This window comes from Typopeltis vanoorti, chromosome 20, assembly GCF_054136105.1.
Source record: "Typopeltis vanoorti isolate ZY-2024b chromosome 20, IOZ_Tvanoo_1.0, whole genome shotgun sequence".
NCBI classification, from domain to species: domain Eukaryota; kingdom Metazoa; phylum Arthropoda; class Arachnida; order Uropygi; family Thelyphonidae; genus Typopeltis; species Typopeltis vanoorti.
Genome location: NC_143568.1, coordinates 65,614,478 through 65,639,939, shown reverse-complemented (window position 1 = coordinate 65,639,939; position 25,462 = coordinate 65,614,478). Strand labels below are relative to the sequence as shown.

General features: G+C 38.5%; 1 protein-coding gene across 1 annotated transcript in view; it reads right to left on the bottom strand.

The window, feature by feature from the left end:
* The window catches only part of LOC150095526 (inactive DNA (cytosine-5)-methyltransferase DNMT3L-like), a 361,976-nt gene that overhangs the window by 86,709 nt on the left and 249,805 nt on the right, over nucleotides 1-25,462 (bottom strand). Inside the window, exon 12 of the mRNA XM_090410700.1 lies at nucleotides 16,981-17,035. Coding sequence (XP_090266826.1) covers nucleotides 16,981-17,035 — 55 coding nt within the window. The remainder of the gene's footprint in view (nucleotides 1-16,980; nucleotides 17,036-25,462) is intronic.

The window sequence follows — 25,462 nt, the reverse complement described above, 5'->3', positions numbered from 1 at the left end:
TCCATTTCCTGAAGTACAGCTTCACGAATACAGTATGTAGATATATCTCTATATCCCAAAGAGTAACACATTGCATTTGAAGATTACCAGTCAATCCACATGAAATATCATTAACAAACAAGTTAAACAGTAGGGAGCCCAAGAACATGAGGCACGCTAGTGGTCACCTTCCTTTTCTGAGACATGGCTCCATCATACACAACTTGCTGGTATTAATCAGAGAGCCAATCTCTAATTCACCTAACCAATATATTATCTATTCCTAACCTCTGCAGCTTGTACACCAACTTATCATGTGGTAATCTGTCAAATGCTTTTTGCAAAGTCCAAAAATATCATGATATATGATTCTCCCTTATCCAACACATCATCACCTTATCATAAAACATAACAGATTGCTAAGACAAGACCTGCACTTCACAAATCCATGCTGACCATCATAGAGAAACTTGTGTTCATCAAGACAATCTGTTAAAACAAATGAAACAGCTGTTCAAACCACTTCCCTTTGTCAGTTCAATTCCAGCTTACAGAAGTTTTTTCATTCATTCACTTTAATGCTGTCATTTTAAGGATCTTCAAATTCAAGGTTAACAATTCATTTCTTTTTTCATGGTATTACAAATCACAACACGCACAAAAGCAATAGATGATATAAAAATATGTATTAACTGGCCATTATTTCACTGGCCTTCAAACAAAATCTTCAGAGCACAACTACTAGTTACAGTACAAATACCACAATGAGTGAATGAAACAATTCAAATTGTAACAGACAAATGAACTAAAGTTCTAATTTGGCACCTTTAAATAGAAGTTTTTACAATTGTTAGATTAAAGATTATCTTAAAATAATTGTCTCACAAACTTAGACATTGCTTCTGCTAAGCAATTCATGAACAGCACCAAAGTAGAACTGATCTCCTTTCTACCCAACTCCTCATTCCGCAATAAACTGCAATGTTGTCTTCTGAAGTTTTCATAATCAGCAGTGCACAACAATTTCATTCTCCTTATTACTGATACTTCTGGCATTCATATATAAGCATATAACAGTTGATTTCTGGGTCTATATAACAAGATCAACTGATACTTCTCAGATGTGACTCCTCCATGCCTTTCCCCAGCCATTAATCTCTCTCTCTTTCTCATTACCTATCATAGAACTCTCTCTAGAACCAAATACTCCCACTACATTCCATCCCATTCTGATCTACTCATACATTCATTTCCACTTCCAACATCTACCATTCTTACACTGTCTCCCCATCTCTGCCTGACCACCTCCATTTCCCTATCTTGTGTTCCTGTTATTTCATTATCCTCACTCATATTGCTCACTTCTCCAGTCAACTCTACTACCTTAATTTTCTGTTCCTCAGCACTGCTTCTTATTGTTCAGATCTGAAAACAGATCTGTTTCATCATCACTCTCCCTTCCAGCAGCAACCTCTCCAGATGACAGACCAAAACCATTCAAATGCAGTCCATCATATCTATACAGTTTCATTTGTCTCTCAAAGTCATCCTTCATTGATCACCGTCAATGACAATGAAATCCTTCTTCTTCTTCCTAACATGGAATATAGGCCATGTGGCCTGTTCCGGTCTCATGCCATCTCTTTCTTGGTCTTCCGATTCTTCTTTTTCCACTTATTTTGTATCTGTATAATATTTTTGGTAGTCTGCTGTTGTCCATTCGATTTAAATGTTCTAGCCATTTTTGTTTATACTGTCTTATGTAGTAATTAATTGGTTTGATTTTTAGGGATTGTAAGATTTCTTCATTTGTTTTGTGGTCCCACTTGGTATATCCAGCTGTTTTTCTGAGGAACTTGATTTCTGCTGTTTGAATTCGTTTTTCATCTTTCCTTTTCATGGTCCATGTTTCGCTTCCGTATAGTAGAGTTGGTTTTGACAAGACATTATATAGTCTGATTCTAGTGTGTTTTTGTACCAGGGATGGCTTAAATATACTGTTTATTATGCCATTTACTTTGACAAAGTTTGATATTTTAGTGTTTATGTCTTTTTCTTCTTCGTATGATAGATCACATCCCAAGTATCTGAAAGTGTTTACTTGTTCTAGTATTTTATTATCACTATTTTACTTCTTATTGGGTTTTCTCCTTTGAATGCCATTATTTTTGTTTTTTCTTTGGATATTGTCATATTATATTGCTTTGAGATATCATTTAATGATTTTAATGATCTTTGTAAGTCATCTTCTGATGTAGCTAATACTATTTGATCATCTGCAAATAGTAGTGTATCTATCTTCATTTGCGGGGTCATTTGTATACCAAATGGGTTATGCTGTTTCCAGATTGTTAATATTTCATTTATATATATATTGAAAAGCAGAGGTGAGAGGGTACATCCTTGCTGTACTCCTCTTGATATATCTTTCCATTCTAAGGTGTGTTCTAATTTAACTGCTATTTTATTTCCTGTATATATTTCTTGAATAGATTGTAAAAGTTGGTTTGGTTAATATTTTAAACAATTTTTGTCGACTAATTTTGTCAAAAGCTTTTTCATAATCAATAAACGCCACATGTGTTTCTTTTTGAAATTCTCTTCTCTTTTCTATTAATAATTTTAAAGTAAAAATTGGATCTATGCAGGATCGGCCTTTTCGGAAGCCATTTTGTTCTTCTAGTAATTTGTTTTCTACAATGCTGCTTAGTTTCTCTTTTAATATTCCTGCATATATTTTATATCCTGTATTCAGCAGGCTAATTCCCCTATAATTATTGCAATTGTCTTTATTTCCTTTTTTATAGATTGGGATGACCAGTGCTTTTATCCAAGAGTTAGGGGTTTTTCCGGACATCCAAACCATATTAAAAAATTTCAAAAGTATTTCATTAAATTTTTCACCTGCATTTTTGTAGAGTTCTATATTTATATTGTCTTCTCCTGGCGTTTTCCTATTTTTCATCTTCTTTATTATATTTTTCAGTTCTAACATTGTGATATTTTCTATTAGGTCATTCTTTGTCTTATAAAATTTTAATTCATTGTTCTCATCTGTCCAGAGATTTTGGAAATAGGTCACCCATTTTTCTAAATCTATTGTTTGGATTTTTATCTTTTCTTTTATTTCTTTATTCATGTATTTTATTACTTTATAGGTTTTGGGTTGTGGCTTAAATAAATCCTTTTCTAGTTCTGTTACGAAATTGTTCCATCTTTCTCTATGTTTGATTTCTCTATATTCTGGATGATTGGAATAGAGCTCTCATAATAACCATCTATAAAAAAGGGAAATAAACTGGATGTGCGAATTACACAGATATTTCCCTACTTATTGTTCCTGGTAAGATTAATGGAAGTATTATTATTATTATTATTGTTCTGGGAAACTCCAAGGAGTCGACAGACTCATCGAGGGAGGCCCTAACATCATGTCAAGAACAACTATTCAACATTCACGCAGTATCTATCATACCTTGCCTTGAACTCATTCACGGTCGTAGCACCCACAACAGACTCTAGAAGCTTATTCCACTCATTTACCACTCTCCAAGTAAAGAACCTAGCTCTAACACCCTTGTCAACCACTCTCTTGCCCAGCTTCCATGCATGGCCCCTAGTCCTCCCACCACCACTCATATTTTCAAAAATATCTTCTGGATCAATCTTATAAAAACCCTTCAGTAATTTGAATGTCTCAATCATATCACCCCTCCTTCGCCTATCGTCCAATTTCTGCAACCCACAAATCTTCAACCTATTCTCATAAGGTTCATTCCACAGACCTGCTATCATCTTGGTCACTCGTCTCTGGACCCTCTCCACTTCCTCCCCATCACGAAGAAACCCTGGTGCCCATAGCTGGGCACAGAAGTCCAGATGGGGTCTTATTAAGGCTCGATACAGAGGAACAACAACTTATTCGTCTCTGCATGTTAAAGTATTTTTCAGAAGCCAAGTGATTTGGTGAGCTGTTTTAGTTACTTTTGCAATGTGCCCCCTAAACTTCAACTCCCTATCCACCAACACTCCCAAATCCCTGGCCTCATCAATCTCCTGGAGTATGGTTCCACCAATGCGATATACTGCTGCTATTCTTTTCACCCCAAAGTGCATAACCTTACACTTTGCCACATTAAACTGACATCCATTTTTCCTAGCCCAGTCCTCCAAACTATCCAAATCATCCTGTGCACTCACAATTGCTCTACCCAACTTTGCATCATCAGCAAACAAGTGAACACTTCCTCTCAGATCCTTTCCAATATCATTGATGAACAAATTGAAAAGCAGTGGTCCAAGAACAGAGCCCTGTGGCACTCCACTAGTCACAAGGCGTCTTTTAGACTCCACTCCTGAATAAACCACTCTTTGATATCTCTCCTTCAACCACCCTCCTATCCATCTCACCAACCCTATATCTATACCCATCTGCTCCAGTTTACTGATTAGGGTTCCATGTGGTATCCTATCAAAGGCCTTGGCAAGGTCCAGTAGTATCACTGTAAAGCCATTACCCGTATCCAGTTCAGCCGTCACTGTGTTATAAAACGTGAGCAAGTTACTGAGGCATGATCTACCCTTCACAAAACCATGTTGTCCCCCATACAATATCCCATTTTCATCTATCCAATCCTGTATTCTTTTCTTGACTAATTTCTCTAAGACCTTGACAATGATTCCTGATATGCTAATCGGTCGGTAATTTACAACAGCAGTCTTGGAACCACCTTTATGCAGTGGAACTATTTTCCCCTCTTTCCACCCGCTCGGGACTAACCCAGACCCGAGACTCAAATTAAACAAAATGGTCAAGGGTATACTTGAGGTATACTTGAGATATGGCTAATAAAAATTGTGGAAGGGAAGCCTGGTGAAGAACAAGCCAGATTCATGCCAAATAGAGGTTGTCAGGATCAGATTTTCACTTTAAAACAAACAAATGAGAAATATTGGGAATATAACAAGGATTTGTATTTAAGTTTCATAGATCTGAAAAAGGCATATAACAAGTTGCCAAGAAGAAAGCTCTTCAAAATGCTATGGCTGTAATATATAGGTATGAATGAGACATTTATATTTCACCCTGCACTGTCTCTATTTAAGCTGTAATTCAGCAGTTTTAAACTTGAAACAGGTAGAGGAAGATGGTCTAATGTTAAATCAGGTGTGCAACAAGGGTGCATGCTATCTCCACTATTATTCATAATCTATATGGATCAATTACATTATGAAGGAAAGTTGTATTAAATTTGATATCAAAATTGGCGATGTTAATCTTAGCTGTTTACTTGATGCAGATGCTATACTGATGAAATAGAAAAAGCCATCAAAAACTTGAAATGTGGAAAGCCAGTTGGAGCAACTGGCTTTCCACATTCAAACACCACACTCATGTTCAGGTTGAAATTCCCTTTAATTTGATACCACACATTATATTTTTAGACATTTGTACATCATCGTAGTTTATTCACAATGTGAAAAGGGAAAAGAGATTTATATTAAAAATTAAATATTGCAAATTATGGTCTTCCAAGGGTCTCTATCTTGAGTTAACTGGTATATGTCAGGTGGAGTTTTACAGTTCTGCCTACTGCTGGTTTCACATATGTATTGCCAAAATTGTTTGCATGGTCTTCCTCTACTGCAATTGCCATCTTCTGGTTTGTATAGGATGAGGGATTCCAAAAAGGGTGAGACTTCAGGATGTCTGAGTTGATGCTCAAGCCATCTGAGTTGGAGTTTTTTGACTATACAGTGGTATCTCGCTAATCCGAACCAATAAAAACCGTGCTCGTTCGGATTAACAAAAAGTTGGGATTAGCAAATTTTCGCCTAAGAGACAACAATAACTAGTTTAAGACAAAAATAATCAGATTCTAATGGTATATCAATTTAATTCTGTAAATAAATGAAGTATCTAATAGAAAAAAAGCTACTATACTGCAATGTAAAACTTAAAAAGTAATACAGTACACAAGTTTATTTTAGTAAACAATTTAGTTTGTATGTACTTGTATTATTGAGGATTCTGATTTAATAAAATTGCATTGCTCAGTACATAACTTAATTTGCGTAAAAAATATCACTTTCTTGTACACAACACAAAAAAAAGGTTTCAGGAAATAATGCAAAAAAAGTTTCACAAAATAACGCAAAAAACGTTTTTTTTTTCATTTCTTTGTAAAAAGTCACTGATTTTCTTTAGCTTCTTGGAAGCTAAACTTTTTTTTCAAATGCTTCTTCTCAGAGCTGCATTAGCAATAAAATTTTGTGGAATGGCGTATCATTCTATATACATATTTATTAAAACTGTCAACTGCCTCTTCATGTTTTACTTTTTTTTTCTTAGAGTTCTTTATCGTCATCATCGTCTTCTAATTCATTCTGTATCGTCATATTTATAATTTCAGCATCTGATTTGATTTCGAATTCACTTTTGGTTCTACCTGTAATCCATTCTGTAACATCTGTTTGTGAAATTTCAACATCTGGATTTATATTTTAACCAAATTATGCATGTTTTGAATTTCCTCTTTTTGTGTATCACCGTAGTTATCTTGGTAAATTCTAGAAGGCCACAGTTTTTTCCATGACGCTCGAATTGCTTCAGGTTCGATGGCTTCCCAAGCAAACGTGAACACACAATAAATCAAAATAGACTTACAATAATAACTGCACAATTGACACTATGAAAAAATACTCTACTGTAATAATAATAAAATAAATAATAATTGTTAAGATAATAATTATTAAATAAAAAATAATAGTACACAATATAATAATACGTGATAAATAAAACTTTTTTTCTTTCAAACCGCAGTTCGGATTAGTAAGATGCACTATATTGACAAGTAGTTCTTGCTTAGCCAGATTTAGCACAGCAGAGTTAGTGACACAGTCCATCCAAGTATCAGTCTGAGACATGTAGTTCCAAAGGAGTTAATTAGATCTGTAGTTTTTTTGGTGCTTATTGTCCAGGTTTGAGAACCATACAAGAAAATGGATCTACTGGTTGCATGGTAGAGTGTTAATTTTGTCTTTAATGATATTAATGATGATTTCCAGATGGGGCAGAGTTTGTTATGGAAGACTACTGCTAACTGTTTACGTTTTCTAATATTTTCTGTATTGCTGATGTACAATCCAAGGTATTGAAAGTCCTTTACTCTTTCTAAGCGTTTATTGTTGATATGAGGAATAAAGTTTTCACAACCTATTGAGAGTACTTTGGACTTTTGGATGTTGATATGCAGACCAATAAGTTTAGCCTGTGTCTCTAGTAGACCGAGATGTCTTTGTGCATTTGTTGGTTCTGTATCAATAAGTACATCATCATCAGCAAAGCTAAGATCAGTTATTTGCATGGCATGGGTGGATGTTCTGATGTTAAAACCAAGATCTTCTGTGTTGATGGTTCAGAAGATGTAATCCAAGCATACTAAAAACAAATAAGTTGCTAGTACATCACCTTGCAGGACTCCTGTTTGTCACCAAAAGGATTCAGATGTTTCTGTTTTAAAGATTACTGTAGCATTGTAATCTTTATAAGGCGCTGAGATTGCTTGTATGAGTTTTGAGGGTAGATCATAGAAGCTGAGTATTTTAAACATTGCTACTCCATTAATAGAGAAGCAATGTTTAATGAGTGGTAAGTTTTTATCACATGAACCTTCTATGATTCTTCTGATGCAATGTATCTATTCTACTGTACATCTTTTTTTTAAGAAATCCAGCTTGGTTTTTTCTTAAAAGTGGTGTTAAGTAAGGTTCTATTCATTTGAGTATCATCCTATTGTAGATTTTAACTGTGGTTGATAGTAAAGTAATACCTCTGTAGTTATCCATTCTATTAAGACTTCCCTTTGTGGGTATAGGGACAATAAAGCCTAGTTTCCATTGTTGAGGTATTATTCCAGTGTTTAAAGCTTGATTCATTATGGCAAGGAGATTGGAATATGTATTATACCTAGCATTTTTGAAAGTTTCTGTCCTGCTTCCATCAATCCCTGGGGAATTTCTTGCTTTGGTTTGATCTGTTGCTATTTTAAGTTCCTTTTCAGTGAAGTCTTCACAATTTATTGGTAGAGCAGTGGTTAGATGCAGGTCCACTAGCTGACTTGAATGTTGGGGATTATCAACATACAGCAATTCCTGAAAGTAGTTTCTCCATTCTTTCATCAAGTTTGAATTTACTGATAGCTGTATACCGTTTTTGTCATGTGTGACAATATTTCCACTTCTTTTTGTTTTATGGTGACAGATATAATTTATCATCTGAAAAGTGTTTCTAGTTTCCCTAGTTTTATTATAATTTTCAAGTTCCTTGCAGTATTTATTTGATTTTCTTTGTCTCTGATCATTAGTTCATTGACCTTGTTATTTAAAATGTCTAGTTTATCTTTATTTATTTCATTCCTGTTTAAGTGATAGAGTTTCCTTGCTTTATTTCTTTCATCTATATATTTTTCAGTTTCAGGGTTAATCCATTTTTCCGAGTCTTTTTTGTTGCTGTTTCCAAGAATTTTGTTGGCTGTTATGTTTATTGCTTCAGTGATATCCTTATACTTTTCATTAACTGGATCTTTAAGAAAGTTTTTCATATTGTCTTCTAATGTGCTGTGGAAAGATGCTGCAATTTGTGGGTTATTTAGTTTTGTCCCAGTTGTATTGTTTCTTTTTAGGCCTGTTATTTTTAGAGGCTTTTAGTGAAAGTTTAATGTGGGCACTGATTAGTCTGTGGTCAGAGTTTAGTTCAACCGTATTATATGCTCGACAGCTCTTGATTGATCTGATCCACTTTCCATTGATTAGGATGTGGTCTATTTGGGAATGAGAACCACTTGAGTTCCCCTTGTTTTGAATTGGTTTTATGATATAATAGCATAGTACCCGTGCTTCACAAAAGTGTTCGCAAAAGTAAATGAAAACTAATAAAAAAAAGTATATATAGTTTGAATAAAGCAAAGTATGTTTATGCATAAAAACAATGAAGTGAAATTCAAAATATAACATTTGATGAAGAAATAAAAAATAGAAGATTGTAGTGAAAAAAATAGTACGAAAAATAAACGACCTTTTTTTTCTATTTAAGGACCTCTTTGTATCTTTGTAGACCATTGGTGGTTCTCCCCTCAGGTGCTAAGATCACCAGGCTGCTGGGTGAGCTCACTCTGGAGCAGGCCACATAGAACTGCCCATGTGAGAAGCAGTCCTCCCTCAAGTCAATCCCTGCCACCTTCAGCAACTGTCCCCCTGTGATGACTTGATGGTCATAGCAAAGCAGACCTTGAGGGGGGGGGGACTGCAGCCTCTTGAACTCGAAAGGGTACTCTGATGGTATGAACACTGACTCCCCCCCCCCCCCCGAGCACAGCTGGTGAACACTGTGGCCTCGATGACATTCCTGTGGAGAGCCTTCACTTACAGCCTGGTGCCATTGCAGTGTTTGGGCAGGTTGAGGTTTAGCAGCAACACCACTGGAGCCTCCACTTTGAGGAGAAGCTTGTGGGCTGAGAAGCCAGGAGGGTTGAGGGTGTTGAGGAACTCCATGAGGGTAGTGGACCCCGTCATCCACTTGCAGCACTGAGTCCACAGACCTGTACTCCATTTCTGCCCCTTTGAACAAGTTAAGTAGAGTGTCATTAAAGATAGTGGGGAAAGATTGAGACAGCCTTTCCAGCTTTTTGAATCCATTCTCTCCAAAAGAAAGATCCAGGTCCATATTGGCAGAAAAAACAGCAGGCCCAGATTCCTCCACAACGGTCTCCCACAGGGCTCTGTGTTATCCCCTTTATTTTTTAACATCTACATGTATGACTTACCACATACCAGCTCAAGCAAGTATATGTATGCTGATGACCTAGCAATCCTACATCAATCTACCTCCTTTACCAACCTGGAATCAACCTTGAACACAGACCTGCACATCCTGGAAGAGTACTTCAAGCAGTGGTACTTGAAGCCAAATCCAACAAAAACTGTGTCTACAGTTTTTCACCTGAACAATGCTGAAGCGAATCAACACCTCAACCTTTCTTTCTTTCTGTGGAAAAATGGTACAACACGAGCCTCACCCGAAATGCCTGGACAGAAGCCTAACCTATAAAAGGCACATCACCAACCTATCCAATAAAATTAAAATAAAAAACAATATTATTTCAAGGCTTGCTGGAACAACCTGGGGGTTGTGGTGCAGAAGTCCTAAGGTCGTCTGCACTAGCCCTCACATTCTCTGCCTATGTCTGGGAAAGAAGTGCACACTAACATTATAGACACCCAGCTAAACTCTACTGTGTGCACAATTAGTGGGACAGTGAGAAGCACCCCTCTCTCCTGGCTGCCTGTCCTATCTAACATTGCTCCACCAAACATACGGAGAAGACAAGCCTCGATAAAAGAATTTAATAAAGCAATGAGCAACCCTCTCCTGCCCTTACACCAGACTCTCATAAATCCACCAGGTCTTCGCCTAAAATCTAGAAAGCCTCTCTGGTCCATGGACGAACTCTCTTCAGCTACCCTGCCATCAACACCTGACATGTGGAGAGAATTCTGGTCCAACCATCTCCCAACAAACAGCTTCCTGGTAGAAGATCCTTGTGCTCTGCAGTCTGGTTTTGCACTTCCTAGGAAGATTTGGTCATCAATCAACAGGATCAGAACTAAAAAGGACAGATGTGGCTACCTACTACATAAATGGGGACTGTTAGACCACCCTTATTGTGATTGTTCCCCAGTGACTCAGACAATTACTCATATTGTGTACGACTGTCCAAGGAGCCAATTTCACGGTGGTGACAGATGAGGCCTTGGATTGGCTTTCCAGACTGGACATTGACCTGTAGTTGTAATTGTGCCTTTTATGTAATGAACTTTTACATGTTAAGTTTTTCATCATTTGTTTCTGGACATTGTGATTGTACATTTCATGCCAGTTTCACAAAGCCATATGCATAAATAAATAAATTAATTAATGATGGCAGCCATGCCATTCTTGGGGTCAGAATGGCGTGCTCGCACAGCCAGTCCATGGATTTCTCCTTGATATCAGCGACATCATGGTATATCCTGGCTATGCTAGGGTCTTCACTACTGAGGTCTGCTAGGGTCGTCACTACTGAGCTGAAGCTTGCAGGGAGGGTCACCGTTCCCTCAGACTCAGGATACTCTCCTTCCCTAAAATCTCTGAAATTCACCTCTGAAGTGGACCCACATGTTCTTCCTGAGAGAGAGTTTCCAGATGAGGGGACCATAGATACAACACCTTAATTTCATTAGCTTGAATTCTCCTTGGCACTACTGACAGAGTCTGCCGGAAGTCTCCTGCCAGCAGCATGGTGACTCCCACCCACATCACTTCATTCCCCTGATGTCTTTGAGGATTATACTCAGTGCCTCAACACCCCTTGTGTGTGCCATGGTACTATCATAACAATGAGCTTACAGTCCCGCAGCACTCAGGACATGTTACTTTGTTTTGAGATGCTGCACAGGGGTGTTTCTGCATGAATGAGGTTGAGGGGCAGCTTGAAGACAGAGTGAGGCCATCTTACCTCCCTCTAACAGTATAGCAGCGATGCAATAGTCAAAACAATGTCACAATTATTCCTTACCTTCATCAGGAGCAAGTTGATAAAGGTCTTCCAAGTACCACCAGGAGCATCCAGGAAAACAACCTGACTCAATGCTGTTAAGGACTTGACTTTCATTAAACAGGCATGCCAATGCTACTGCCAATTCCCTGGAACATTCCCTTAAGATGCATGGTGATATGTCATTAAATCCTATCACCTTATTGACATCAAAGTTATTTATTTCCTCAAACACCTTCTGCTCACTCACAATTAAGCCATCCCCACCAATGTCCTCTACACTTAAAATTCCTCATGATTCCACCCTGATGAGGATGAAACACCCTTATAAATTGATCATTGAATACCTCAACGTCTTCTGCAACAATTGCCATTCTACCATTTTCATCCATCAACATCATCTTACTATGATCATTCTTCTTTCTGCTTGCCACATATCTAAAAATTCTCTGGGGTTTTTGAAGGCCTGATTTGCCAATTTCTACTCATACTGCATTTGTTATCCTTACTGAGTCACTCTCCTGGCTTGTTCTTTATACTCTTCATGTGACTGATTATTACCATTATTCATCTTGTACTTCCTCCCGAGTACTCTCTTTTTTTCCAAATTTCATGCTTAAGATGATGCTGTTATGAATTTCTTTGTCAGTTCCCAAGCAGCATTTATTTCCTGACCACTCAACTCTTCATTCTGTTCTATAGCTCCAACTGTCTCCTAAGCTTGTTATAATCTCCAGCCTTATAATTCCACATATATCCTTTCCTCACAAAAGTCTGCAACTAGCCCCAACCCAGGTGATTACTTCATGATCAAGTAGAGGAATGTGTTAAACCCCACTCACAATTACATCCTCTGATGAAATATGAGATCTAAAACTGTTGATCTTCATGTGCCCTCTTTTACGTGTTGCCTGATTCAAAAACTAAAGAAATTCATTTTCTTTATTCCCAAATGCTATCTTTTCTTTCCAATCTATACTGTCATAATTGAAAGCACCCATAATAATGGTCCTTCCTTTGTTCACTAATCCAAGTTGTTTATGCATTTCTTCATCACGACCCTCCACATTTTCAGGCCTATAGCAACATCCAACTAAAACCATTGCCACTATTTCCCTCTTTCATGTCTACCTTATGTGGACGTAATTTCCCCTGTTAGCACTCTCCCTTTCTTCCTGTCCTTTGTATCTTCGTGAAAAATACTGTATCCTTCCATTTCTATTCCCATTAGAATATCACCTTCATTCAACCACTTATTCTAATGACTTTGGGGCGAATAAATTCAATCGGTGATACCATTTCATCTCCCTTATTTCTGATACTTCTGGCATCTGTAAACAAACAGAGTAATTCATTTTTAGGTCTATAACCAATCCTATCCAAGCCACTTGTTGGTTGTAATAATACACTTGATCAAAGACTGGAGACCACAGTTGATGACTTCTGTTGTCCACTGCATTTGTCACCTTACTAACAAGAAATCTGCAAGAAAGCAGATTACAAAAACATGATCTTCTTTCAAACCCAAGCTGTCTATCCTCAAAGAGAATGCTATTGTCAACCCACTTCTGGATCTTGCTCCTCACTAACCTTGCCAACACTTTAACTACAACAACACCAAATTCACAGATTGGCCTATAATTTGAAGCTTAAGTCATGTTGCCTCCTTTATGAAGCAGAACAACACTGCCTGCCTTCCACTCCTTTGGAACCTGAAGTAACATAAAGGCTCATATTAAGTATGTCAAAGCAGCTGACACTGCTTTGACATACTTGTTAAAGTGAACTGACACATTTTCCCTCAAAATACAATAAATTTCCCATATTCTTTCTGCACTCTCAGTCAATCTCCACCTTCCTTTCTCACTGCCATCAATCCAGCTTTGCATGATGTCATATTCAAAGAATGAAATACCTTTATGAATTGCTTACTTATATCTCAATTACAATCCTCCATAGTGGTTATCCTCATACCATTTTCAATAACCAGCATCTTTTCTTCCTTTTACTGGTGACATATCAAAAGAAGTCCCTCGGATTTTTTTTTTCTTACTAGCTAAGTGATGCTCCAACTTAATTTTTGCTACCCTTACCAGAGTCACCCATGTTCTGTGTATTCCTCATGCAACTGATTATAATGCCTTCATAAAGTTTTCTTCCTTCATATTGATGCTTAATCTCTTTGTTTATCCATTTCACATCTATCTTAGTTAATCTTGTGACCACTGGAATACATTTAGATAATACCTCTGCTGGTTAGCTTGAAAATCACCAAACCAGCAGAGATTTCCTTTCCAGCTAACTACTCCCCATTCCATGATATAGCTACAAGTTGTCTCCTGAGTTCTTCATAATCAGCAACCTTATAAGTCTATATATATCCTTTCCTCACAGAAGTCCTCATATAGCTGGCAACCAACCATGAGTAATCACTCATGGTAACTCCTGCTAACAGGAGGGAAATCTGACGCTTCATTTATAATACCTTTGATGAGATGATCAAATCCAAGATCTATGATCCTTACATTCTCTCTATTGCATACTATCTAAGGTAGTTGCTCCTCAAAAATTCAAGAAATTAATACTCTTTACTCGCAGGTGCTATCTCTTCATTCAAATCTTACCATATTTAATCACTCATCATAGTGATCACCCATCTCTAATTTGCTTGCCTAAGTGGCTTATGCATGTCACTGTCCTCCATATTACCAGAATCCAATAGAATATCTAATTTTATCCACCTCTACCTCACACTACATTGCATCCCAAAACTACTACCACTATTTCTTCCTTGCATGGACAGACTCTTTTTCCATTGTTAGAAGAATACACACCCCATCCCTTGTTTTCCTTTACTATCTTCACAAAAAACACTATCCCCCTCTGTCTCTGTTCTTGTCGGGAGGTTGTTCCTCATCTCACTTATTTCAACAATTTTTGGGTGAATGAATTCAATCAATGCAATAATTTTATTCCCTTTGTTTCTGATACTTCTGGAATTCATATACAAACATAACAGTTGATTTCTGTATATGCAAAAAGTGACACTGATGCCACTTCTCAATACCCTCCTCTTCACCATTCTCCCTCCCTCATTATCCATCCATCCAACCATCCCCTTCAGACCTCAACTCCCCTCCCCCACATCCTAGGCTCACACATCTCCACTGTCAACCATTTTTTTTTCTCTCTCTCTCTTTATTCTGACTCTCTTCATTTTAATCTCTCTCTCTTCCACTCCTGTTCCCTCATTCAACTCAATGATATGACTAACCTTTCATAAGCACTATTTTAATCTCTCTAACCTCACTATTCTGCTCTTCGACATTATTTACTTGCTCAGATCTGTTTTCTTCATTCCTTACTCTCCCTCTAACAACAGCCTCTCCTGATGACTTCCATCCAAATCACTTAAATGCTGTCCATCACTTTTATGCAGTTCCATTCATCTCTCAAACTCATCCTACACATTCATAAACTGCACTTTTTTCCCCTTATACATTCCTACTAACATATCATTCATGATCTTTACTTTCCACTTTAACTAATCACTATCATACCCAGTAAACACACTATCTTTCCTATCTTAAATCTTTCATCACGCTTTATTATACTTAGCAACTTACTAATATCTGTTCTCATGTTCTCCTTGTTTTGAACCAAATCGTTCATTCCTACTACCACTGTGAATTTTTTTTTTGCTTAGTTACTCCTCATATCCAATGCCTCAACCACTCTGCTTCTATCCAAAAAAAAAGATAACTGTGCATTCAAGGTTTGGTGAATTCTCATTCACCACACCTCGAACACACACACACACACACATACAGCACCCTCACAAATCCTTCATTACCTCTTTCATTCCAATTTTCTTCACTCTTTCATGCATATCTATAATTCTCATCATTATGTATTTCAGTTGCCTCATCTTCACCAACTCTGTTTCAAATCTTCATCCACATGTGTGAACATGTATAAGTTCCATATATACATGGCTCAATCAAACTACATCTGGACTAACGTGCAAAATTCTGATTAACTGGATTTCCTGGGGATAAAGATGCTTTAGAAAAGTTAAAATGGAAGAAAACAAATATAATGATCAGAACTTTGAAATTTTGGTTATGAGGACAGTTTGTCGTAATGTAATATGATACATTTGATCAACGGTAGGTTAGTCACTAAATATTTTCCAAATCATAGTGTAAAGAGAAAAGGAAAAGAGACCATCTCCAGAAGTTGCAATAGCACACAAGAATAAGAATAGCATTTCTGCATGTAAAGTGAGTGTATGGAATACAATCTCTGAGAGTGGTAGGTTAGTTTAAATCAAAGGTTACAGCAGTGCACAGAATAACAATATATACTAATAAAGAGATAAATTAGTAAATAAAAATTTATATAAAAAAAGCAAATTATAATAAATTAAAGTTAAGCAATTCATCAGAACTCATTAAACAGGACTGAGTAAGATGAATGTGACATATGCTATGCCTAGCAAAGAACAACATGCTCTCTTCTGATGTTGACTAGACACTACCAATGCTTAATCTTGTGAAATCTTTTTGTCGGTGCATGCCATGATGACTGCCACTGGGTGATTAGCTTTAATTCTATAAACTGACTGCAATTTGCATATGGGACTGTCAAACAGTATCTGGAAAAACTATGAGCTGATCCAGCAGCTGCAGTCTCATTTCCTAAAACTCCAATGTAGTTGGAAAGGCAGTACAACTGGCTTAAAATTAAGGGCTTTATTTTATACAACAGTTGTAGAACTTCACAAGGCACTGCATGTGCATTGGACAAAGGAGAGGAGTAGCTTATAAGAATCAACGAATCAGTACAGATTGTACATTTCTGGAAGCAGTTTTCTTTTAAATACACAATAGGAAGCTGAATTGCATGCAACTCTGCTGTATAATTGCTACAATTAAGCGGGATCTGTTTGGAAATAAGGACAGGAAAAACAGTAGTAAAACCTACTGATATCTCAGATATTGAACTGTTAGTGCAGTTGAGCAAGAATTCAGAGTGGAATGCTCTGTGCATGTTAAACATTTGCAGGCAGAAGACATATGGTGGAATATGAGACTTGCATAGTTGACAGAGTGGGAAGTTTTGGGATGAAGTGTAAACCTGCCACATAGGAATGATATAATGCATGGTGCTGGTATTATAATCAACATTTATGTTAATAGCTTGTATAATTTCTTTTACATGCACACTCTAAGAGTATGCTGTGAGCATATAAATGGTGAATGATTTTTAAGATGTAATAGGGCAAATACTGTGGCCCTAATTGCAGATGTGGAATAAGTAACTTTTCATGCAGATACTATGATAATGATAATATTCCAAAAGTTGTAAAAAATCAAAACTGAATGGGAAGGGAGGGGAGACATACCTTTCTGTGAGCTCGAGAAGACACAAGGCAATCAATACAAGCCAAACAAAAACACCTGAAAATGAGAATGAACATTATATGATTAGTAATACAGTTGGTGTTTGAGTGCATTCTATGTAAACAGTTAATAACACAGTATCAGATGTTAGTATGCTGCTTATTTTGGGAAAATAAGCAGTCCAATAAAAAATATCAGCATAGCTTGTAGTTCAAATTTTTATGCATATGTGTATGTATGTATATATATTATTATTATTCAGGCCTCAATGGAGTCAAAAGACTAATCATGGGAGTCCTCCCTAAGAAACGCAAAGTCTATCAAGACTCGTCGAGGGGAGGTTCCCCCCCCCTAAGAAACACAGAGTCTATCATACCATTCCTTGAACTCATTGACCGTTCTTGCTCTCACCACCCTCCATGCAAAGAAACCACTGCTCACAGTTTCCTTTCGTAACTTCCAGGGATGGCCTCTTGTCATCACTCCTTCCCACTGTTCAACCAAACGAAAGAACTCCCATGTAATCACCTCTCAACAGGACTTGCTATATATATATATAGCAAGAGGAAGAATATTATGGCAGGTTGACACCGGTGAATTGTTATAGTAGTAGAGCAGCCATTACAAAGGAAGCAGTGGAGTTATTTAATGAGTGCTTCATCAGTGTATATCATGCTGCTGTAAATGTGATATACACTGATGAAGCACTCATTAAATATGAATGAACTAGGGGTGTATCAGGTGTTAATTCAGTTAATGTTAATAAGTTTGTGAGAATGGATGACATATCGCCAAGTATTTTTAAGGAATCTGCAAAACAGTCAGTTGCCTTTGACTTGGTTATTCAATGAAATTTTTGCAATGGGAGGAATAAGAAGGTAAAATAGTACCACTTCACAAGCATGGTTATAGGACAGAAATTTCTGATTTTAGATCTGCATATCTAGTTGTAATCAGGATATTGGAGAGATGGTTAGGAATACATGATTAGCATTATGGACATAGTAATCTTTATTATGGTAAGCATGGATTTGTAAAGGATAGTTCTTGTTTCAGCAATTTACTTGCATTTTATGATAAGGTAATGAAGTGTGTTAGACAAGGACATTCATATACAGTGATATTCTTGGACTTTGCAAAAGCATTTGATAGATTACCACATGATAGGTTAGTGCATAAGATGCAGAGGATAGGAATGTATATAGTATACTGGTTAGATGGATCATAGACTGGCTCTCTGAATGATATCGCAAAGTAGTGTATGATGAAGCAGTGTCTCAAAAAAAAAAAAAAAAAAAAAAAAGAGTAACCAGTGGCATGCCCCAGGATTTTTTGTTTTTGTGTTCTTCTGCTGTTTAACGTTTTTGTAAATAATATATCCTGTGGACTGACTCTGGGGATCTTCAGCTGTTTGCAGATGATGCAAAGTTGGTGAGAATTATAAGGTGCACTGCTGATTTTAATTATATATTGATGGATATGTGCTTCAGGAAGTGGATAAGATTCAAGATCTATGTATAACAGTTGACATCAAACTGCAGTTTAGGGAGCCTCTTACAAGTACGAAGACCACACATTTCATTGCCACTATGATAAGGAGTGCAGAGACATGTAGAGATAAGGAGGCATTTGTGCCACTGTGTAATGCACTGGTAAGAACACAACTGGACTGCAATGTTCAGATTTGGTCATTTAATTTACATTGTGATCTAGAAAGACTGGAGATGGTCTAGAGACAAATGACTAGTGCATTATCAGGAGTCTGGAATGTTGACCATATAGAGAACACCACACATGAAAGGTCCTATTACTTATGACATAATGGTACAGTGTGGTCACAGGACTAGGAAGCAGAAAGGTTGATGTGTTTCTGGAAGATTTGAGGATGATGATCATCAGGGGAAACAGTATGAAGAAGACTATTCTAAAGAGCAGAAGGTATAAGGCAGTGTTTCTCAAAGTGTGGTACACATACTCCCAGGGGTACGTAAAAGGTCTTCAGGGAGTACGTGGCAATTTTTGTCTATGCATCATTAATGCATGGAATAATTATTAAGAAAAAAATAATTATTTTAAAACGTGTATATTTCTCAATAAATTATATATTATGTATATTATGTATGAATTCTCCTACTCAAATTGTGAGTTACTATCGCGAGGACGTTCACATCCAGGCGATAATAACTCGCTCCTGCAATAAACAACATGCCTTCCCCAACAGCATCATTATTCTGAAGATACAAGAAAAACAAGTAGTTTTATTATATCACTGAATAAGGTACAGAGACATGTGCAGTTTGTGTAATATTGACTCCATAAATAGTGCAATTAGAGACAACTGGGAGAAAAACTGCACTAATGAATCACATCTCCCCTCCAACAGAAACTACTGTATAGACTCAAGCAAAACCATATATGGTTTTGCTTGACACCACCCCTGCCGTGAACGTGCTAAAACTAATAAATATATAGTGAATGTGTTTCAGATATTATGGAATTCGGTTGAAGAGAATTAGCATTTCAACTTAACTGTTGGCTTGCCTCTGTCTTTGGTTTGTGCGATCGTTTGTTAATACCGTGCCAATCATATGCACTTCTTCATAGCTGCTCTATCTCTACTGGCCTACCATTGCTATCTGTTTTGCGATCTGCTTTTACTTCTCATTAGTCATTTGTGAAGGATTGTTCGTTATGTATCTCAAGACTTGTAAATTATTGGTAATGTTTGCTTGAAATAATGGAAAAGAAGATGAAGCTATTTGGGTAGACAATTTTGACGATGCAAACAAGAAAAGTTCGATGCCAAAAGTAGCGATGGCAAATAGGAGCTTTTTGGCAAGTCACATCATTTTCAGTTTTTTCTGAAAACTTTAGTTTCTGAAAATCTCCACATATATCTCGCACCACGATCTTTTAGCTTTAATTTTCGGAAAAAAGTGCAAGTTATATTAGAATAAATATGAAATTTTTTTAGCTTTCAAATTCTTAAGTATGGATCATTGGTTAAAGAATGGATTTATAAAATAAAACGCACAAAAGAGAGCAATATAGCAAATACTATAGTTGTAAGCAACACGAAAATGTTGATATTGTATAATAAATTTAGTTTAATCCTTTATCCAAGTGTGAGCAAACAAAGTTTGCACCTGAAAGTATCTTCAGGACTGGGATAAGGTGGTACAACACTAGGACAACTCATTGCAAAGGTGGAGCAAGCTACCAACACTCCTATCTCAGTATCTCCTATAATGCAAAACACATCTCCTTGCGGATATGTCTAATGTTATGCATTAAGGGAAGGGCCACTACCCAGACTAGTTTCAACCTTTATTGAGGTAGAATGGGAGTTCATGTCTCTCATCATTGGCCTTTGGAGAATAAAGCATGCTGAGAGTCAGCAGACAGTAAGAGAGGAGTATGATGTAAGATAGAGTAGGATAGTAGGAGGTAAAAGAGGCCTCAGTCAACCTGTTTAGCCATATTAGGCTAATTGGTCTGTAACACATAATCTCCATTTATCTGTTCAGAAAAAAAAAGGTTAAACATAGACTTTTGTCTAGGGTTCGCATATGATTTTATCCAAATTAATAATTTGCTTAGAGGATCTTTTTGTGTTACTAAATATAATATCCTTATTTGTATTCCGGGTAATTAAATTTTACTGCTGTTATTGAGAAACTGAGGACTTATGGTCCAGGCTAAATATATGAATTGATCATAGAGGTCGAACTTAAGGTCCGGAGAGAAAAAATAAAAAAAAGGGAACTTTTTTTTTTTGAATACATTTAAAATATAAATTTTATTATTTAAATTTAAAAAAATTCAAATAATAAAATAACAGGACTTAAGGTCCAGTGAGTTGAAATGAATAGGGACTTATAGACCTGGTACCATTGGAACTTAGAATGGGGTAGAGACTGGCCCGGGAGATGCCGCTCGCGAGGAGCAGCACCGCCTCGCTGTAAGCCTTCGCAGCCCGGGTTCTCAGCTCTACCCCCCCCCCCTTATTTGGAGTAAAAGAAACCGTGCCAGCGAAAGCTTTGTGGCTAGGGAAGACAGAGTGGTTATTCTTTTTCCTGGGGGGGGTTGTGGGTTCTAAAGAGATATACAGGGCTTGATGCGTCCTTGTATAAGAAAGCATATTGTCGGTGGTTTGCAGTATTGATTCACAAATTTAAAATCTCCTAATAAGTGCCTTTCTTGTGCAAGAAATTTGGATAGGTAGAAAAAGAAACCTTTCCTTATTCTTGCATACATTAAATTTGCGTCTCCTACCTGGGATTTTTTCCGTACCTTCCAAATGTGATATTTTAACACGTTGATTAGGAAGATAGCGAACTTTTGGGTTTTTTGGACTGGTGGGGGGAATTGTAGCCGTACGACCTCTTCTACTGTCAGCATGGGGATTCCCAATGCTGTACTGAGTCTCCGCCAGATGCTTTGGGCTGGTGGGCAAAAATAAAAGAAATGGTCCACCGTTTCCACGTCCTGACAGACATCGCAGAAGGGGTCGCACGGACTAGGTACATACCGGGATTTCACCGGGAGCCGCCCGTAGGCTATTCTCCAGGGTAGATCTCAATGAAAAGGCTGTCCCCAGCTGTTTTTGATATTTCTGAAGAGAATTTCATTATTTGTCCTGAGATTGGGTGTTTCACGCCTGGAAAGTTGGAAGAAATCCGAGTATACTGCTTTGGGTTTGTGTGTGAGGATTGCTATTCCTCTGCCTCTGAGTGTTGTGAACGATTTAACTAATGTACGGTACCACTTGGGCATCCCCCTTGAGCAGGGTCCAGCATAGTCTGTGATCCCAAAGAGGGGGAGGAAAAGTCCTATAAAGTATCTAATTAGCAGGCCAGAAATGTGGTTGGAGTTTAAGGCCTTCCGTACGGTTTTGAACGTGTTTGCTTGTAGCAAGCTTTTGTGATCGGGCAGAGCGTAACCCCCCTTCTTCCTGTTTGAGTTGTAGGTATTCTTTCTTTACTTCGTGTTTTCTCCCATTCCAGAAGAAATCAATGAGTTCTTTTGATAATTTATTTTCTTGTGACAGTGTGATGCCTGTGATGTTGACAGTGTGCATCAGCATTGGGGTGACGATTGTTCTTATTACTGTCGCTCTGCCATAAAAGGAGAAAAAGGTTGGTTTGAACAGCCTTATCCTGTCCATGCTTGTCTCCTGCAATTTTTGGATTGGAAGTGCTAGGGTGTCTGAAAAAGGCACGCCTAGTATTGTTAGGGGCTGTGTCTGTAGCGTTAAACCGCAGGGAAGTCCAGTGTTATGGAAATTTCCAAAACTTTTGATTTTAGTTTTTTGTGCGTTAATGCGAAGACCACTGACTATGCTGAACTTTTGCAGCATGTGCAGATAGATATAGATGGACTCAGAATCTCTGAGTGTGGCCACTACATCGTCTGCATATGCTACTATTTTGCATTGTCTGGAGACTTGGGACAGTGGAATACCATTAATTGTGGAGGTGTTATCAATTCTTTTGATTAGGGGTTCTAATACTAGGGAGAAGAGGAGGGGGGGCTTAGCAGGCAGCCTTGCCTAACCCCTCTCTTTATGCGGATTGGTTCCGTCAGAAACCCATTAATAGATAGTTGGGTCGTGGCTTCCGCGTACATGTTTTTAATTGTACGCCGAAGTCTCGGGCCCACGCCTGTTTTTTGGAGGATGTTCTGCAAGTACCTGTGGTTGACGCTGTCAAACGCTTTCTCCAGGTCGGTGGAGAGAAGTGCCAGGGGGTATTTTTTTTCCTTAGCCAGTCTGATCAAGTCTCTTAACAAGAAGAGATTGAGTTCCATAGATCTACCGGGGATCCTGTAGACCTGTGAGCTTGTTATTATATTTTCGATACGACCCTTAAGGCGTGTGCAGATAATTTTTGCAAAGATCTTATAGTCTAAATTGGTCAAGTTTGGACACCAGTTATTCGACAAAGTCCGATCTCGGTCTTTCTTGGGGATAAATATGGTATAGCTCTTAACGAATTCCTCGGGGATGTTTCCCGAAGAGAGGAATTCGTTAAAGATGTTTATTAATGCTGCCACTGCAAATTCCCAGATAGATCTATAGAATTCTATCCCCAGTCTGGGATAGAATTCTATCCGTCTGGCCCTGGGTTCTTCTTTGTTTTCATCGTTTTGCACGTAGCTTTTATTTCGGCTGCAGTTATCGGCCTGTCATGCAGGGCACTAAGATGATCGGGAAAACGTGTTGCGTCCCACTCACTGAAGTCATCTGTGCCCTGCTGGTCAGAGAAGATGCCGATATACTGCTGATGAAAGTGACGGAGTATTTCATGGGTTGAGTGTAGAATCTGGCCCTTCTCTTCGATTTGGTAAATCGTTTTCTCGTCATTAGCCGCCACTCGTTGTTGGTTGTAGAATGCGGCGGAAGGTGTTTCCAAATTTATGAGATAGAGTCTCGTTCGAAAATCGAGGTCCTCGACTCTACTCTGCCGCAGCTCTATTTCTACTTGCCTGATAAGATGTCTGCAGGGAACTCCGCTCCGTTCATTTGTCCGGTACCAGCCAAGTTCCCTGTAGAGATCCCTCAGCCGTTTGCGTTGTTGGTAGGCCCTTTTGCGCCCGCATTTTTGGAACAGTTCCCTAGCCTGCCACTTGAAGCTCAGCCAGTTTTCCCAGTCCCAGTTGGTGTTTGTCCATCTGTCACAGAGGTTCTGTAGCTGGTCGCTAAAAAGACTGGGAAAGGTGGGAGGAAGCCTCCAAGGACCTCTGGCTGTTTCCACAACCTCTGGGAGCGTGATTTTGAGTATGACCATTTTGTGGTCAGTTGTCATGTTGTGCACTGAGGTGTGATGTATCCTCTGACCATATTGTTCCAAGTTTTGGGACACGTACACCCTGTCTAGTCTTGTCGCTATCTGGCCGTGGTACCACGTAGTTTCTACTTTGGAGGGGTTATTCCACCTCCAGATATCGACGAGATCAAAATTTATACAGCATCGTTTTAAACAGTCAATGCCGCAAGTTCTGGTGTTTGCATTCCCACCGATTTTGTCTAGACGTGTGTCTTCCACACAGTTCCAGTCTCCTGCAACTATTAGGTGTTCTGCTCCCAGGAGATAGTTTTCAAGGGCAGAGAAGAGACCAATTCTGTGGTATGGATTGTTCGGGGCGTAAACTGCAGCAAGTCAGATGGTACGGCCACCGTACTTCCAGTCCACCGTTACTAGGCGTCCTGTGGCGTCTTTTTGATGCCTCACGATTGGGGGGCGAATTAGTATCCCCACCCCTCGCGAGTGAGCATCCCCGAAGCACCAGTAGCTGGTGACCGGATAGCTTCTTGAGAAGTTCTCCACGTCCCAGTGCTTATAGAAATGGGTTTCTTGTATCAGGAGGATATTGATTTTGTGTGTTAACATTAGCCTCCAGACAGCGCTTTGCGCAAAGGGGTTGTGTAGTCCGTTAGTGTTTAAGGTTGCGATTTTAACTTCCATGTTGGTGTTAGTATGAGGGGGGCGTTATCTGTTGGTTGTTCTATGCAGGCCAGTTCTGGTTCCTCGTCGGTGCTGGTTGCACATTCATCACCAGGGTCAATGACGAGCCTGTTTGGGGAGTCCCTCTCCGTTTCGTCTTCAGAGTCCATTTCGTGGACTTCTGGTTCTGCCGGTTGATCCCTTACTGGGGGTAGGCTCTCTAGCATTGTTACGTCATTGTCGAGGGGCTTTGTGCCTATTGTTTGATGTCGACCTGTAGTGTGGGTATACTCTGTCTCGTCCTCCGATGACATCATGCTTTGTTTCGCTTTTTTCTTTTCTTTTGATTCCGTTTCTCTTGTGCGCTTTGTTGGGGCGCTGGGTGTGACTTCTTCCTCTTTCCTGCGCGTTTCATGGTTTGCCACCTTGATGCTGGCGATGTTGTCCTGCGTGTGGCGGCTTGCCTTGGGTATCTTTTGGGTTTTTGTGGAGGTTGTGTTTTCCGTTGATGCTCCCTTTTCAGCCTGTTGGCAGAGCTCCGGAAAATCGCTCCTTGATACTGTCTCAGGCTTCCCGATGGGTGTAGCCCTAATCGGTGTTATGGTCCCTCCAATTGCATCTGAGAGTGTCCTGTTTGGACATGTGTCCACTTTGTGGGTCAGATCCCCACACTTCAGACAAGGTTCTGTACAGCTTTCTATTTTATGTTTTGATGCTTTGCAATTTCTGCATTGTATTAGAGGGCAATCTGCCCCAAGGTGTTCCTCCGAGTTACATCTAAAGCACCTTCTTTTCACACCCGGGTAGTTGATCATTACCCTCGTTCCCCCCAAAAACACGAAGTTGTTGACTTCTTTTTTCATTTCAATCTGGATTTCGACGTTTCCTGTTTTCCATCCTTTATAGTCTGCATGCTCAATTGCTTTAATCTCGTGAATTTCCCCCCATTGACTAAAGAATTTCTTGACTTCAGGTTCGTTGTCTAGGTATTCTAGTGGAAACCTGGTTATTTTTAGCATTTTGCGTGCTCCCTACTAGA